This window comes from Ornithodoros turicata, chromosome 10 (genome assembly GCF_037126465.1).
Source record: "Ornithodoros turicata isolate Travis chromosome 10, ASM3712646v1, whole genome shotgun sequence".
NCBI classification, from domain to species: domain Eukaryota; kingdom Metazoa; phylum Arthropoda; class Arachnida; order Ixodida; family Argasidae; genus Ornithodoros; species Ornithodoros turicata.
The window spans coordinates 29,500,598-29,515,010 of NC_088210.1; the positions used below are offsets into that span (position 1 = coordinate 29,500,598).

Genomic DNA, 14,413 nt, shown 5'->3' on the forward strand with positions numbered 1-14,413 from the left:
TAATATCTCAAAAGCATTCCACTGGTGCCGCACACAAAGGACAAGAAAGATAAAACATCCAGACCGCATTTATTGAAACATTTGCAACCTGAGGCAAAGGCGCACAGCATTTTATCCTTGTATTTACCTGAGGACGGAACGCCGTCTACAGTAAACCTTTCATTACTTCCAGCATAATCGTCCAATGTTTGTCAGTTTCCCTTTCGGTTTAACCTACATTACTGCGCGTTGGAGCAATTGTCCTCTTCGTTCATAACCTCTCGTGAAAACACTGTAATCTCTGTCGCGATTTTGCAATTAAGGGAATATTACTAAGAACTCCACGATGACTATGTCAGAATAGCAATAATGATGGGGGAAGGCGGTTCCGATCAGGCATTGCTATTAACTGTTTTGGCGGTCGCTATACAAGGTGCATGGATGGATGGATAAGACAAGATAAGAAAAAAGAAGACGAGACATTAGCAAGTTTTAGGAGAACGTTGAAGCTTCACGATATAGGGTGGAACGATGGAAAGTAAATGATGATGATAATACATTTTCTAATAACGGCAAATGTTCTGAGGCTGAAACAGACGAACAGACAAACAGGACACAATCCTCAAGGTGCCTAAGGCATGAACAATAGACGATTTTAGAAAGATGCGCGCGGCGCAATGCAGCATGGGAACTTTGAGCGACACTGCCCGTCGTCGGCTTCGGTTATGGGTTACCCCAGCTGAAGCCGCTGCTGCGCACACCGGGAATGTTGTTGTTCTTCCTCTACCTCCGCCTCTGGCTGTTTCTTAATGCTCTAAAGCCTTTGAAGTTGCCGGGCGATGCTCTACCCCATTGCTGGTGGTGATGTGAGGAATGAAATAATGAACCCCCTTCACAATAAGGGATCCAAGTCCAAAAAGACCAAAAGAACTTCGAGAGCAGAGTGTTCGTGGACTGGATTTGGCCATGGGCCAAGCAATTTTGATAGAGAGAGGGGACGAGAGTCCAGCTGATTAAGGGACCCGGATAGTGCGGTTCGGGAAGGCTGATAGAGTGGGCAATGAAGAAGAATGTGCTCTAGATCTTCTAGAGCTCCGCAGTGACCGCATCTGGGAGAGTCAACTGGTCTCAAGCGGTAACGCCACTGAGCTGTAAAAGCCACATCGAGTCGCATTCGATGAATTAATCAATGCCGCATCTTGATGAGAGGTGTTTCGCGGCATGCAGAAAGCGAGCGTTGGATCAACCCTTCTCAGTATATAGATGGGGTAGAATGTCAGTTGTCCATTGGCAGGAAGCCAGGGGTGTCACTAGATGTCGAAGAATGGAACGACGGTTTCCTCTCAACAGCGTAATACTCGTCCGTCACCGAGACGAGAGGGTTGCTTCTGTCGGCCTGTTCATTCCCCACAACACCACAATGGGCTGGAACCCATAGGAGAACCAGCCTGTGCCCATGCTTCGTACACAAGCAAACAAACGAACAAAAAAGAACATAAAAGGGAAACACAACCGAAGAGGTCTGCTGACGTTATAAAAATACTAGTGACATGTGTGTGCCACTTACAACACATTTCTTCTTCGTAAGTCAGGATGGCCACTTGTTGACCTTGTGAGTTACAACTTGTAGCTGGTCTTTATGTGTGGCATCGTGAGAGTAATAAATATTTATAAGCACACCGTGACCCGTTTGATTACATGGTAGCATAAATTAAGGCTCTCTTTTCCGTTGGAATTAAAGGAGATGGCTAATTGCTATCCAAATCAGACGCTGGTTCCAAGTGCGCTAGTTGTCGCTGAATGGTAAAACCTTTATGAGATGCAACACTTTTATCTCGCTTATTGATTACTACTATTTAACCTTACCTGTACGTAGGACCTGACCTTTGATTAGGCAGTATCCGTAGAGAATACACGCTGTTAAAACAGGCAAAAACAAGGTATAATCGGAATAGATTTACAAGTAAGGTTTGTCTGCCTATATAGTATGGCGACATGTTGCATGTGCCGAAGGGTAGGACTAACTTCGACCACATGGTGTTCGTTTGACGTGTAGTGGAAATCTTCGACGCACGGCGCTGGAAGCAATGCTAAAACACGAGTTCACCATGTAACACGGCTCCGAGCCAATCGTCATGCAAATGGTATCGCCCTGTCTCGTGATTCGTTGAAAATGGATCGAATTCGCGCCAACTTTGGACACATTATAGACATTATGGACACATTCAGACCTATGTCGGCACGGTTCCCTTAGAAGTCGGCCCCGGACGCACATTCACCCAGGGCGTCAGTCGTGACGTTGCCCACCTATGTGAGGCCGACCACGGCGAGCCTTTTCACCACCACCACCACCACCTCCACCACATATGGAATATGCGAAATGACCAAAATAAGGCTGATCCATTCCATTTTCAACAAATCAGGAGTCAAAGCGATATCATTTCAATAATGGTTGGCTTCGAGCGGTGTTCATTGGGAAGTGGCATTCTGTTATCACAATTGATTGACTATGACGTCACAGGCGAAAACACGACCACGAAGCACGACTTCCCTGAACAGTATCATTGCTCTCAGTTCTACTGTTGTCTCCAAAGGTAGCTTCCTGTATTCACTTAGAGCTCACGTTCTTCCCATTGCCATTCCTCCTTTACCAGGACAGTATAATCTACTCTGCACGAAACTGCCGAATCCGTTGTCGGAGTTCAGCGCACCTGTCAACGTAGTGTTCTCTGCTATAAGCACCCCACGGCGCTATTGTTCGAGTCAACTCGAATACATGTGGACCGCTGAGCGATTCCAGTGTGGATAGAGCCCTTGGATAGGTGATGGTCTCTATAATGCCTGCTGCGGGTGGTCTTCCCCAGCTGTGTAACCTTGCCCTTGCCGCCTCACACTAGCTGCGAGAAACGTAACGTGGTTGTTGCATTTGTGAAAGTTCCATTATAGGCGCATTTCCTTCACGTTTTTGAGGCTCGAAGTGCTTTTGCATGCGTACCGCTTTCGAAAATACTGTGTCGTGTGCCAGTAACAGCGCGGTATTGACATGTAGTCTTCGTGAAAGTATGTTTCTGGAGAACAAACCCTTTTAGCACTGAACATATTTGTTAGCGTAATACCAGTTGCGTTACTTATATATGGTGCTTCGTTTACAGGGAAAATGATGGGGGTTTGGATAGCTTTAGTTAGCATTGACTAAAGTGCTTTACGGGTCATCATTTCCTTTGGGCAACACGTGCATACTTGAAATGCAATTCTTTACAATACGAGACAGGTCCTGCATATTTCTCCCATGCTTTGGATTGCGCTTGATTTTAAAGATGCTCGGTGACCAACATTTCTTTTTTGTGTGAACAGGCAGCAGCTTATGTATTCTGAAATCTGCTAGAGAAAAGGGACATAGAAAATTGCAAAAAAGGCCATGATGTTTGCCCCTGCAATTTCCTGGGACTATGTGGATAACGTCGTCGTCTCTATACATGGAAATTGCATGAAATTACCCCTCCACAAGACCCTGAACGTCTCATGGACATCTGAACGGCAATCGCGATATCGTGGCATAGCATATTGCAAGTACAACAATGTGACACACCATGTTGCACATATCATCACTTACGTGACTGATTTTTGATCCGCTGGCATCACGTCGTTCTGCAGAAGAACGAAAATTGCATCGGCACGAATCCAGTCTCCATGCATGCTCCCAGTGCTTTCACGCCAAATTGAGGTTCATGTCCTGTGCGGCACTGGCTCTACTATCCCTATACATGTCTCGCAGTTATTAATCACACGTCTACTATATGGCCTCCATCATGCAGCATACAAAAAAGTGAGCCCGATGTACGCCCTGTTGTCTGCTCCCCTGCAGGTTGCAGAAGATGTCGTGTACTTATACGAGCGGCATCCACACGGAATATTCTCGTAGAAGAAGGGCGGAAGTTGTACCGCATCTCCCGTTGAGCTTTCGCACGGTGCCGGAATATTGGGAGTCGTGTACTGCGCGCGTAGCAGACGACACCATCTGCCCTGTCTTCTGGTACGGAATATCTCGTGGCTGAACCGCGATATTACCTATATACTCCACACGATTGGAAGTGCACGAAAAGATACACGACGTTGAGCGCCTCCGATGACGTTTTGCGCATCTTCCGCTTGAGTATTCTGGGGAATATTCTGGAGTATTCTTTCAACCACCCAAAGACTCCTCGCAGGATCTAACTCCATCTGACCTCGACTGTTGCTAGGCTTGCTTCATGAGTTGAAGAAGGCACCGGCGTTGTCTACTGCCTCCGGGTTGTAGAGGACATGGACTTCGTCTGGCCGCCTTCTACCTGGACCTTCCACTAAACTTCTCTCGCACTGATTATAACCTCTACCCTAACGTAACTCTAGCATACGTTATTAGTCTCCATCATCAAACATTCAGAGGTCTGAGCACTTCTGCGGGTTGCCGACGACACCAAACTCCGTCTGGATTCCTTCAACCTGAAACTTCCATTAAACCGCTCTCGCACTAATTATAACCTCTGTACCCTAACGTAACTCTCGCACACCCTATTAGTCGCCACCATCCGACATTCGGAGTTGTGAGCAGTTCTGCGGGTCGCAGACGACACAACATATCGTCTGCGGGCTAGCAGAAGACACTGCTCACGGGCCTCCCATGGCGAACCTCCTAGGTGTTTTCTAATGACGGGTTTGGCCAATGGCTTTTTCCAGGGAGGTCTGAATGAAAGAGTCCATTACAGTTGCCCAACAGCCACTTTCATCCGGCCGATAGAGTTGTAACGTCGCCCTGTTTCACTTGTTTGTATTAGGGTCATTCCAACGCCATTTTGTTCTGCCGCCGGCCGCGATCGTGAGCGCTAAAGCGGTCGTTTGTCCCCATGCACGGCGCACGAAAAAAAAAAAAAGAAACTGCGTGTGCATTATATTCTTTCCTCTACTCCGTGAAGAAGTCATCGTGTTTCTTGTACCTCAGGAAGCATGAAACGACTTTCGCTGTAGTTCTTTTTCTTTTCGCTGTAGGCGTTTGGATTCGTTCTGCCCTGAAGACGTTGTTTCGTGATGTCATCTTGAATGAAGACCTAAGGTATCCGGAAGAGTCGCGCGCGCAGCTCTAATGGAGGCGTGGGTAATTCTTGTACGGATGCACGACGAGCGGAGCTCTTCATGCCGCTGAAATGCGTTTTCATTTCATGTTCGCGGTCTTATTCGGACCGAGACCGTCGCTGTCTTTTCCGTCTTGTGAATGTTTATTGCGTTTTTAGCGAAGGAATGCTCATGTGTTAAAGTTGCCTAACGGGACCTACATCGTGGGTGAGAGTCAAAATGCAGTCTAACTGGTGAAACATGATGAAAAATGAGACTGCGAGACCGAGGACACACAAAACGAACGAGAACAAATTCTCACGTACACCGTTGATGTTGGAAAAAAAAAAAAAATTGGGAGATTACACGTATGTGTGCTTCTGCTGCTCCAGTGCAAGTGAACATACACACTGCCACGGATATGGTGCTTGCATCTGCATTCAGATCCAAGTGCCCCGCCAGGCCTGCTATAGTCCAGCTGTTCTGACGAACTGCACCTGAGCTTGTACAGATTCTACCTGTTGTTAAACACTTTTTGATGACAAACCTTTTTGGTCGTGGATGGTCCTGTCGTCCACTAGGTTGCTCCAGACGCTTTAATTTGTTCTGGTGTTTTCATATTTCCTTCATTACCTTCTTATAATGTTCCACGTGCAATGGGGTAGGGTAGCGCACCGCCGCGGTGAAACACCCCATCTCATCGTCAGCATCTATTGTTGTTGTTGTTGTTGCCCAGGCAGCACACCAATATTGGTCCAATATTGGACCAATGTGGGCTGCCAGGTTGGCCAAGACTGGTCCCATATGGGCTGCCAATATTGGTCCAACATGAAAAGTGCAACCAGGCTCCGTATTGGACCAATATTGGCTGCCTATATTGGCAAGCCCATATTGCCCATATGGCGCCAATTATTCTGTGATAACGCCAATGACGAGTCCGGGTAATAATAAAGCATTATCCGATATAATATACGCTACTAACGGTAATAATATTGATGTCGTCTTTTTTCTTCTTTTTCTTTAGATCTTTTAATTGATCCACGTTGCATGGCGTTAAAAAAAAAAAAAAAAAAAACACCGCCCCGCAACTCACACTGCCTGCAGTAACTTGAAAGCGCCTAGCATTACAGAACAGACATCCCTTCCTATCACACATTGTGTTTTTTACTTGACCTGCCGCTTCCGTTGTCATTAGAGAAACCAGCGACATTTTAGCCCGAATGAAACGGCCGATCCGAGTGTCGCGCATGCGCATTAGTTGTAGGACGCGTGATTTCGCTCAAAAGACGTCGCTCTGAGTCGGTTCGACCGATTGACATTGCGAAGCAAGATGGCGGCTGTTTGCAGCAAGGGGAAAGTTGAGTTGTTGAGTTCCAGTGCATGTTACAGTGGGATTGCCACGTATGTTGACTGCTTCGAACAATGTGTATCGTCTGCGGGAAGTTGTTGGATGTAACGACGTATTGAGTTGGGCATTTCACGCGCTTCAACGTTCAATCTTGCCGCGCTGCTTGGGCATTTGGTAGAAGTACCAATACGGGTACGTCCCATTTTCTGCATTTTCAATCAATATTGTGTGTTGCCTGGGTGTTGTTGTGGATGGTCAATCTACCGGTCGAGCGCGGTGTGTCTTCATCACTTGGCTATACTCTCGTTACAGAATGAACAATCCAGCTGTAATAGCCAGCAGTAGCAGTAGTAACAAGTCCCAACTCTAAGACTGACCACTCTCAAGTCTTAAAAAGAAAGCAAGCAGTGGCTCTTTTTTTTAATCTATTGTTCCACCCACAAACGCGTTTTGGAGTAGCCAGTCCTGACTGGATCGGGACTAACGTTTCCGATTTTGCTTGGGACCTATATTATAACCTATAATATTGTTATCATATAATTCCTACATATAATATTTCTATCGCCGATGAATAACCTACATATATACAATAACGTATTATATTCAGGGGAATGTACCTTACCCTGCCAAAAGAGTGCACAATATGCATGGGCGCACCGACATCGTGTATACCACGTTCGTTAGGGACGCATTCGCTGTGAGCTTTGGGGAACTCCCGAGAATCATGATGATACAATAAAGTTGTTGTTGTTAGTTGTTCCATTGTTAGTTTTGGCGCTCTTATACTAGTCCAGATATTGAGTTGCCATGTCCGATCCTTCAGGCGGCTATACAGATGGGCTACACGGTGGACTTACCTGGGCTTTTGGAGTTCTGGTCAAGGAAACTGCGTTCACAATGCTGATAAGTATTGAGGATTTCCAAGAAGACACGCCTTAATTTTCATGAAACCACGTTAACCATGATACCAAAATCCGGATGAATTTTCAACTAGCGGAACCCTCTCCGTGCCGAACCCTTCTGCGCCTTATTAGGAGAATATATCCTGTATGCTGGTGTTTTTCGATTAATGCAACTCTTATACTCTACACTCTTAAAAATGAACTTCACCGCATAGCACGCTCCTAGCCAACCATAATCTCGAATGATATCGTTATCTGCCCTGATTTGTTGAAAACGGGAGGCGTACGCCCTTTTTGTGACAATTATGAACAGCATAAGTGTTACAAAAAAGGCGTACGCCTCCCGTTTTCAACAAATCAGGGCAGATAACGATATCGTTCGAGATTATGGTTGGCTAGGAGCGTGCTATGCGGTGAAGTTCATTTTTAAGAGTGTAATCACACGGCAAACTTAATGCATTAAACGGAATGGCATTTACTTCACCTCTTAACCAATCATCATCTCGAGTAACATCGTTCTCTCCACTGATTTGTTGAAAACAGGTGGCGTACGCCTTTTCTGTTACAATTATGTTCCGCATAAGTGTCACAAAAAGGGAGTACGCCTCCTATTTTCAGCAAATCAGGGGAGCGAACGATGTCATTCGAGATGATGGTTGGTTAGGGGGTGAAATAAATGCCATTCCGTTTAATGCATTAAGTTTGCCGCGTGGCTAGGCTATTACACTCTAAAAACAGAGCCTCACCGCATAGCACTGTCCTAGCCAATCGTCATCCAGAATGACAACGTTCTCTCCCTCGATGTGATGGAAACGGCAGGTGTGCGTCATTCTTGTGGCAATTATGAACTGTATAATGCTACAAAAAATGGCGTACGCCCCCGTTTTTCAGCAAATCAGGTGAAAGAACGATGTCACTCGGGATGATGGTTGGCTAGGAGTGTGCTTTCTAGTGAAGTTCGTTTTCAATAGTGTATAGGTACATGATTTTACACATATAGAACAAAAGGCGAACCAAAATCTGATAGACTTTCAAAGCAAAAGCGACACTGTAACAAAAATGAGTAAATTAGGGAGTACTTAATACGGCTTCCGCTCCCCTAGATTGCAGTTACTCTCCGTGTTAGTCATCTGACCTGAAATTTACACCCTAGCACAGCAAATAAACCCTTGCAATCGGCCTTCGAATCCCTAATAGTCTCATTCATTTGGTCCCTAAATGGACAAATGGTTGTGGCAATGTATCTAGCCCGCAAAAGGCCGAAAATAATTTTTTTTTTTTTCACTAAGGATGTGTAATCACGTTCACCGATCGCAAGTACACTAAATATGTCGCTAAAATGTTATAACAGTTCTCCTGCTTCCCGACCTGAAAGCCCCACGCGTCTCTTTGCGAGGGAAAGTTATCTGGCCTTCCCCTCCGTCTCAATTAACACCGTCCGCTTCCGCCAGATAGCAGCACATAGGGGTGCGAAACCGCTCCTAAATTGCGCCTCTGAAGCTCATACATTGTGCGAGTCTTTAATTAAAGAAGGCACCGCTTCAATCACTTTCGCCTTCGGGCACCGTCCTTCTCTCTCTCTCTCTCTCCCTTATCATCCTGGAAGAAACCAACGACGTCATCACGGAGCTGGTATTAATTGACACGGAGGAGGTGGAGGAGAAGTCCCCCCCCCTCCCCCTCCTAATGAAGACGAAGGTCGCGCCCCCTTACATGACCCTTCGACGCCTTCGCCGGTGGTCTCCGCATCACGGCCGAAACGTGCGCTATGTAAATACGGAAGGAGTCCCGGAACACAACGTCACGTGCTGGTTTTATTTGTCTCTTTTAATTTTATACGTTATGTTTATTATCACGTATAGCGATAGCGACGAGGGTAGAGGAGTAAATGCAGCGCAGGGTGGTCCCAGCGTGATATACCTCACGATTGGTGTTTAAAAAAAAAAATCACTATGACCGACACTTCGAGCGTGAGAGAAAGGGGAGGCCATCGCAGTGAGAAGGGTTGGCGGATACGTCGAAATTTTTCGGGGAGTTATGCGCTATTACGATATAAGGTCACCGTGGTGAAACGTATCCGTATGTGGAAACGGTAATAGCGAAATTACTGTGCGGCTTTTTCTTTTTTTTTTTAAAGGCATTCTCTGGTAATGTACAAGCTTAAAGGGTGTGTTGCCTCTGAGAGGTTAGGCGGGCTGAAAATGCAGCGCCCGAAAACGTTTGTCATGGCGTTTTTTTTTTGCCCCGTTTTTCAAGACTAACATATACGTTAAAGACAGCCTGCGGCAGAGGGACATGTCTAAGATCGTGTTACCTATAGAACGCCACGTTTGAGTGCCGACCCGCGTAACCTTCCGTGCATGTAGTCCAGAGATGAACTTGCTCGTGGTATAGAGCATTGAGCCTGCAATAGGACTAAAATTGGTCTGTTTTCTCAGAGTATGAGAACATTGAAAACATGCTCACTGCTGACGTCTCTTGCCGTCACCACACCACGACGTCATGTTGGACGCTAGTGGGAGCCTGGCGTACTGTAGAATTCTTTTGCTTTCCTTTATTTTTTTTTTGAGTAGGGATAATCTCTTATTTTTCAATAGAGTTCACCTTTGAGGTCGGTCGTAGGTGAAGTTATACCCCAATAAGACTGAATTCACGCCTATTACCTTGCAATGTCCACACTGTGTGACAAAACCCTGTGAATCTCGACGAATGCAAGAAATGGTTCCACACACAAAAAAAGAAAAGAAAAGACGAAAATGCAGCAGAAGCGCTTGTACAGTGTTTGTCAGGCGCACGTGCATAAATTGTGATTGGTGATGTCATTCTTGTGGTCAGCGTGTCCTGAAGCGTGTTACCAACTCGCGTTCGAGCTACAGGTGTTGTATATGTTGCGTGTTGCTCATGTGAATGTTTTTCTCTTTCAATTTGTCGCACGATCTTTTCTTGTTGGTCGTGGATAGTACACCCTGTTGCCGCATCGCCTCTCGTAGCACTGATCATTTTCTGTTCCCGAGGAAAGAGCATCAGGACGACAGCCGCAGGTATTTCGAACCGAGAATGTTCTTCTTCTAGCACACGTTTCTTCTTTCTTGTTGTTTCTTCATCCCCTTTTCTTGCACGTGTCACCAACTTGTTTCCCGTCTCCTCTGTTCGCTAATATGCTATTTTAAAGATAGAAAGTAATATGTAAACTGCACAATTCGGCAGCTCTTAATTCTAGGTCGCACGTGCAACAGGGCTGACATGTAAACGACTCGACTTTCTGTCTGCCGTCGTTCCTTCTTGATGGTGGTATAGGAACATAGCGTAATTTCTCATTTATAGCATGCCTTAACATCAAGCATGGATAGCCAGTTTGATGCAGAGTTCGCTAGAGTGTGAGAGCCGCTTACAACTTCGTTTGTTGGAATGGTTCTCGACTCGAAATAAAGCAACCCTTAGTGAATTTGACATTTTTGCACAACGCGTTGAAGTCTCTGTGTTTGTTGAACGTAACTCTTCTCGTTGTACTTTTTTATTTGATTTTTTTTTGTCTCAGCAGGTCAAGCCCAACTATTAACATTAAAAATGACAAAGTTATACAGCGAAAGAACCATCTAACGAATTTTTTGTAAGCGATTACTGATTAGCTTTGGTGCAAACCCTGACGAAAGATCGTCACTCATTGAAATTTCTTGAGATTCATTTCATTTTTCGTTTCATTTGAATACATTAAGGTGCTTTTTAAAGAAAGATCATTACATGAGGAATGCAAAGTAAGCAAAGGAGATACTTATTCCTTGTTGCTTTGTCGTTTTAATGCGTCACGCAGTTGAGCTGAGCTGCTTTTTTATTCTTCATTTGGCAACCCATATATGTTTTTATTGTATTTCTATTGTTCTTTTTGGGGAGGGGGTGCTTTTTCTAAACGAACGTCTCTCGTAAACTTATGGATGCCATTACTCGAACCACACATATCCGGATCGCTTAAAACACTGAGACAGTAAAGTGTACAGTCATGATTTCATTGAGACCGATGAAAATAGCAAAGACGCAACGGGCACGGGACTCAGTCAGACACATGGATTATCAACGTCTTTATTCTCTCAGTCGATGACAATTCTGACTCACTTTGTATCAACATGGAATATCATACCTGGAGGAGTTCACGTTCCATTTCCTTGAACAAAATATTGTCTCTGTATTATAATGGGTACATGAAGTTCCCAAAGACAAAGAGGTATATGACATATTTATGTGCAAATAAATGTCCATGTGGGCACGCTAACAAAAAGATGCTCTGATATGAACACACAGACTTCACAGAGGCGCAGTGACCTCAGAAATATTTTCGAAAAGCTTTATCGGAAAGGTGTCAGTAAAACGAAAAGAAAACCTACTGGGGGGAATACGTTTACTGAAAAAAAAAAAGAAAAGAGCGGAGGAAAGGTTAGTCAGGCGTAGGCCGACTTGCTATTCCTCTAAGGGGAAAAAAAAAAAGGGAAGGAAAAGAAACCTACGGGCATCTGTGAGTACCAGGGGGTTGTACATGATGTAATTAGTCACAGTTTTAGTGCATCGTATGCTATCGCCTTTGCGCACGTAAGGGATAGCCTTGGTGGTTCTGCGCATGCGCAAAACATAAAGCAAGCTTCGCGCAGTGCGCTGAACCACCAGGCTGTCCCTATATGGCCTATATATAAGCCACCAGGCTATCCCTTATATATCCCTTATATATAAGCCACCAGGCTATCCCTTATATATCGCTTATATATAAGCCACCAGGCTATCCCTTATATACATACGTAAAGACTATAGCGTACGATGCACCAAAACTATGCTACTGTCTTTACTGGAAGCTGTTCCTTTGCTTTCACGTATATAGACATTCGTATGACATTTTTTGCTTTTACAGCAAAAGTACAAAACATATACAAAACTATGTCCTAATTCTTAAACTATGTGTGCCAACTATGTCGAAAGTGTCTGCAGGGTTGCAGACTGGAGCCTTTCCCACAGTGCTGGAATGTATTGGGTATGTCTACACTGAGAAGTGCGTGCAGTAGCTACAGAATAAAGCAAAAAATAAAAAATAAATAACTTGCGGGTTTTGAATGCACGAATATTGCATACATGAGCCCTAGCATTGCATTCGACAAAGGCGGAGCAACAGAAGCATATACGAAGTCAGTCACATGTGGCGCGTAAACAGCAGACAACAACCGGCTATTGGCATTGTAACCCTTCAGAACGGCTGAATGCTGAATGAAACATGCTACCTTCAAACTGCGTTGATACGCTTGCCAAGTGTGATATTGTTGGGAATACTTTGATGATCGTTTGGATTTACTACTAGATTGCTTCACCTATTTCACAGTTATTCCACAGAAGATGGTCCGATAAAGAAATTTTACTTTCGACATACCTGATATTAATGCCTTCGCGTATGAAAAAGACAATAATATGGGAATGAAAACCATTATTCCTAACGCAAGACCCTGGCATAGGACACGTAGGTTAACCTGGAAAAAGTGCGCTGCTCTGATATGCTGTGCGTGCGCCTGGTCGACTGCTCCACCTGGCGACGGTGCAGCGAAACAGCTGCTTCGGTGATTTTGGCGCGTAATTCACGATGGTTCAAATTAGCGCACCGGGCGATACAGTCGTCTTTGATAACATTCATGTCTGCAAAATTAGCGCAACCGAAATTTTATCGCCTCCCTTGCAGCTGTGTTTATGCTTATGAGAAAAACTTTTGCGCTTATCAGTAATATGGTAGCTAAAAATATCAACTGCATCTACATCTAGTTGTTACGGTGGTATACAAGAAATGCACGTCACGGTGGGCTACCATAATCCACCAGAAATATCCCTGGTTGTACGCAATATCCATTGACAATGGTTTGGGTCCCAAAGAGATATTTTCCTGAATTTCTTTATATGCCGATTCACAGTCTCGGATATCAGTTTTTGTTTTGTTTTTACAATACAGATTTCTTTTCACTATAGTTGGCTCCAGTTAAAAATTTATTATTACACTCACACATTTTCGCATTGTGTTTCCCGTGCCGTAGAAAAAAAATACAGAAGAAAACTTTGTAGCCCGCTACTCTGAATGCACATTTCACCTGCACATGACCTGTTCACCTTCACGTGCAGGCCTTAAGGCGGTTGCCTTGCTTCCCACCCTACTACAGTATCACATGTATCTTCACTTGTCGGCACCAACTTGTAATTGATATGTTTACAGCCGTGCGAAATAGCGTCAGAAGTATTGAACACACGCAAAAAAGGGTATTTTGGCTGTTTCGGATATTCTGCAAAGTGAAATCACAATAAGCGACATGTCTGCGCTTCTTTTAACACATGCTAGTTTAAAATCGCACTTCACGCCAGCAACACTGATAAATAATGAAAGCTAAACAGTTCGAGAACCGTTATGGACACACATGATATAAAAGCTGAAAAGGCTCGAAGGCGGAAAGTTAAAACACGCCGATAGGATAGTCATCACAAGAGGAATCACCAAGCTCACAGCATGGTTTGTGTGTGTGTGTGGGCGCGCCAGCTCTGGAACATTTCAAAGTGAATGGCTGCAAACAACACACAGATCTGAGGAAATGTATTAAGTAGAACACTTTGGCTCCGAGTTTTCGCACACAGAGATTTTTTTTTTTGTCATAAAAAGAGGATGTGACGTGTCCGTTGGATTTGAACAGGGCTGCCAGCTGCAGTCTCGTCACATCTTCAGACGACTGCATAAAGGGTGAAGGATGCAATGCATCCGGTTATTTCGCCGTTGCTTCTCTTCAGGTGTTAAGGGTAGAGACATTATCGGAAAGCGTGGAATGTGGGCGAAAGTATGGTTGGGGTCCCGCGTGTGACTTTGAGTGCCGGCCCGTTGAGCGGCCGTTCGGTTTCCTCGATGCTCCCGCAAAGTCTGCCCCGCCTGAACGGCTTCAGGGCTGGTGCTAGTGCGCCTGCGCCTTCCCTTGTTCTTCGTCGTCTTCGTCTTCCCGCCTCTGAGCCACCTGAATAACGTAGTAATATATAGGTAGACGGGTAGAAATCCAACGAACCGGTAAGGAAGTATGGAGTGAATTGCCTCACAGGACTA

At 44.9% G+C, this 14,413-nt stretch overlaps 1 protein-coding gene and 1 long non-coding RNA gene across 5 annotated transcripts in view; one reads left to right on the plus strand and one right to left on the minus strand.

The window, feature by feature from the left end:
* Positions 1-14,413, plus strand: part of LOC135369810 (uncharacterized) — a 57,570-nt gene that overhangs the window by 12,334 nt on the left and 30,823 nt on the right. The gene's annotated exons all lie outside the window — the stretch shown is intronic.
* Positions 11,379-14,413, minus strand: part of LOC135369809 (anoctamin-7-like) — a 40,532-nt gene continuing 37,497 nt past the window's right edge. For all 4 annotated transcript variants that reach the window (XM_064603346.1, XM_064603347.1, XM_064603348.1 and 1 more), the window contains one exon: positions 11,379-14,327. In XM_064603346.1, the coding sequence (XP_064459416.1) occupies positions 14,268-14,327 (60 nt within the window). In that variant the 3' untranslated portion in view covers positions 11,379-14,267. The remainder of the gene's footprint in view (positions 14,328-14,413) is intronic.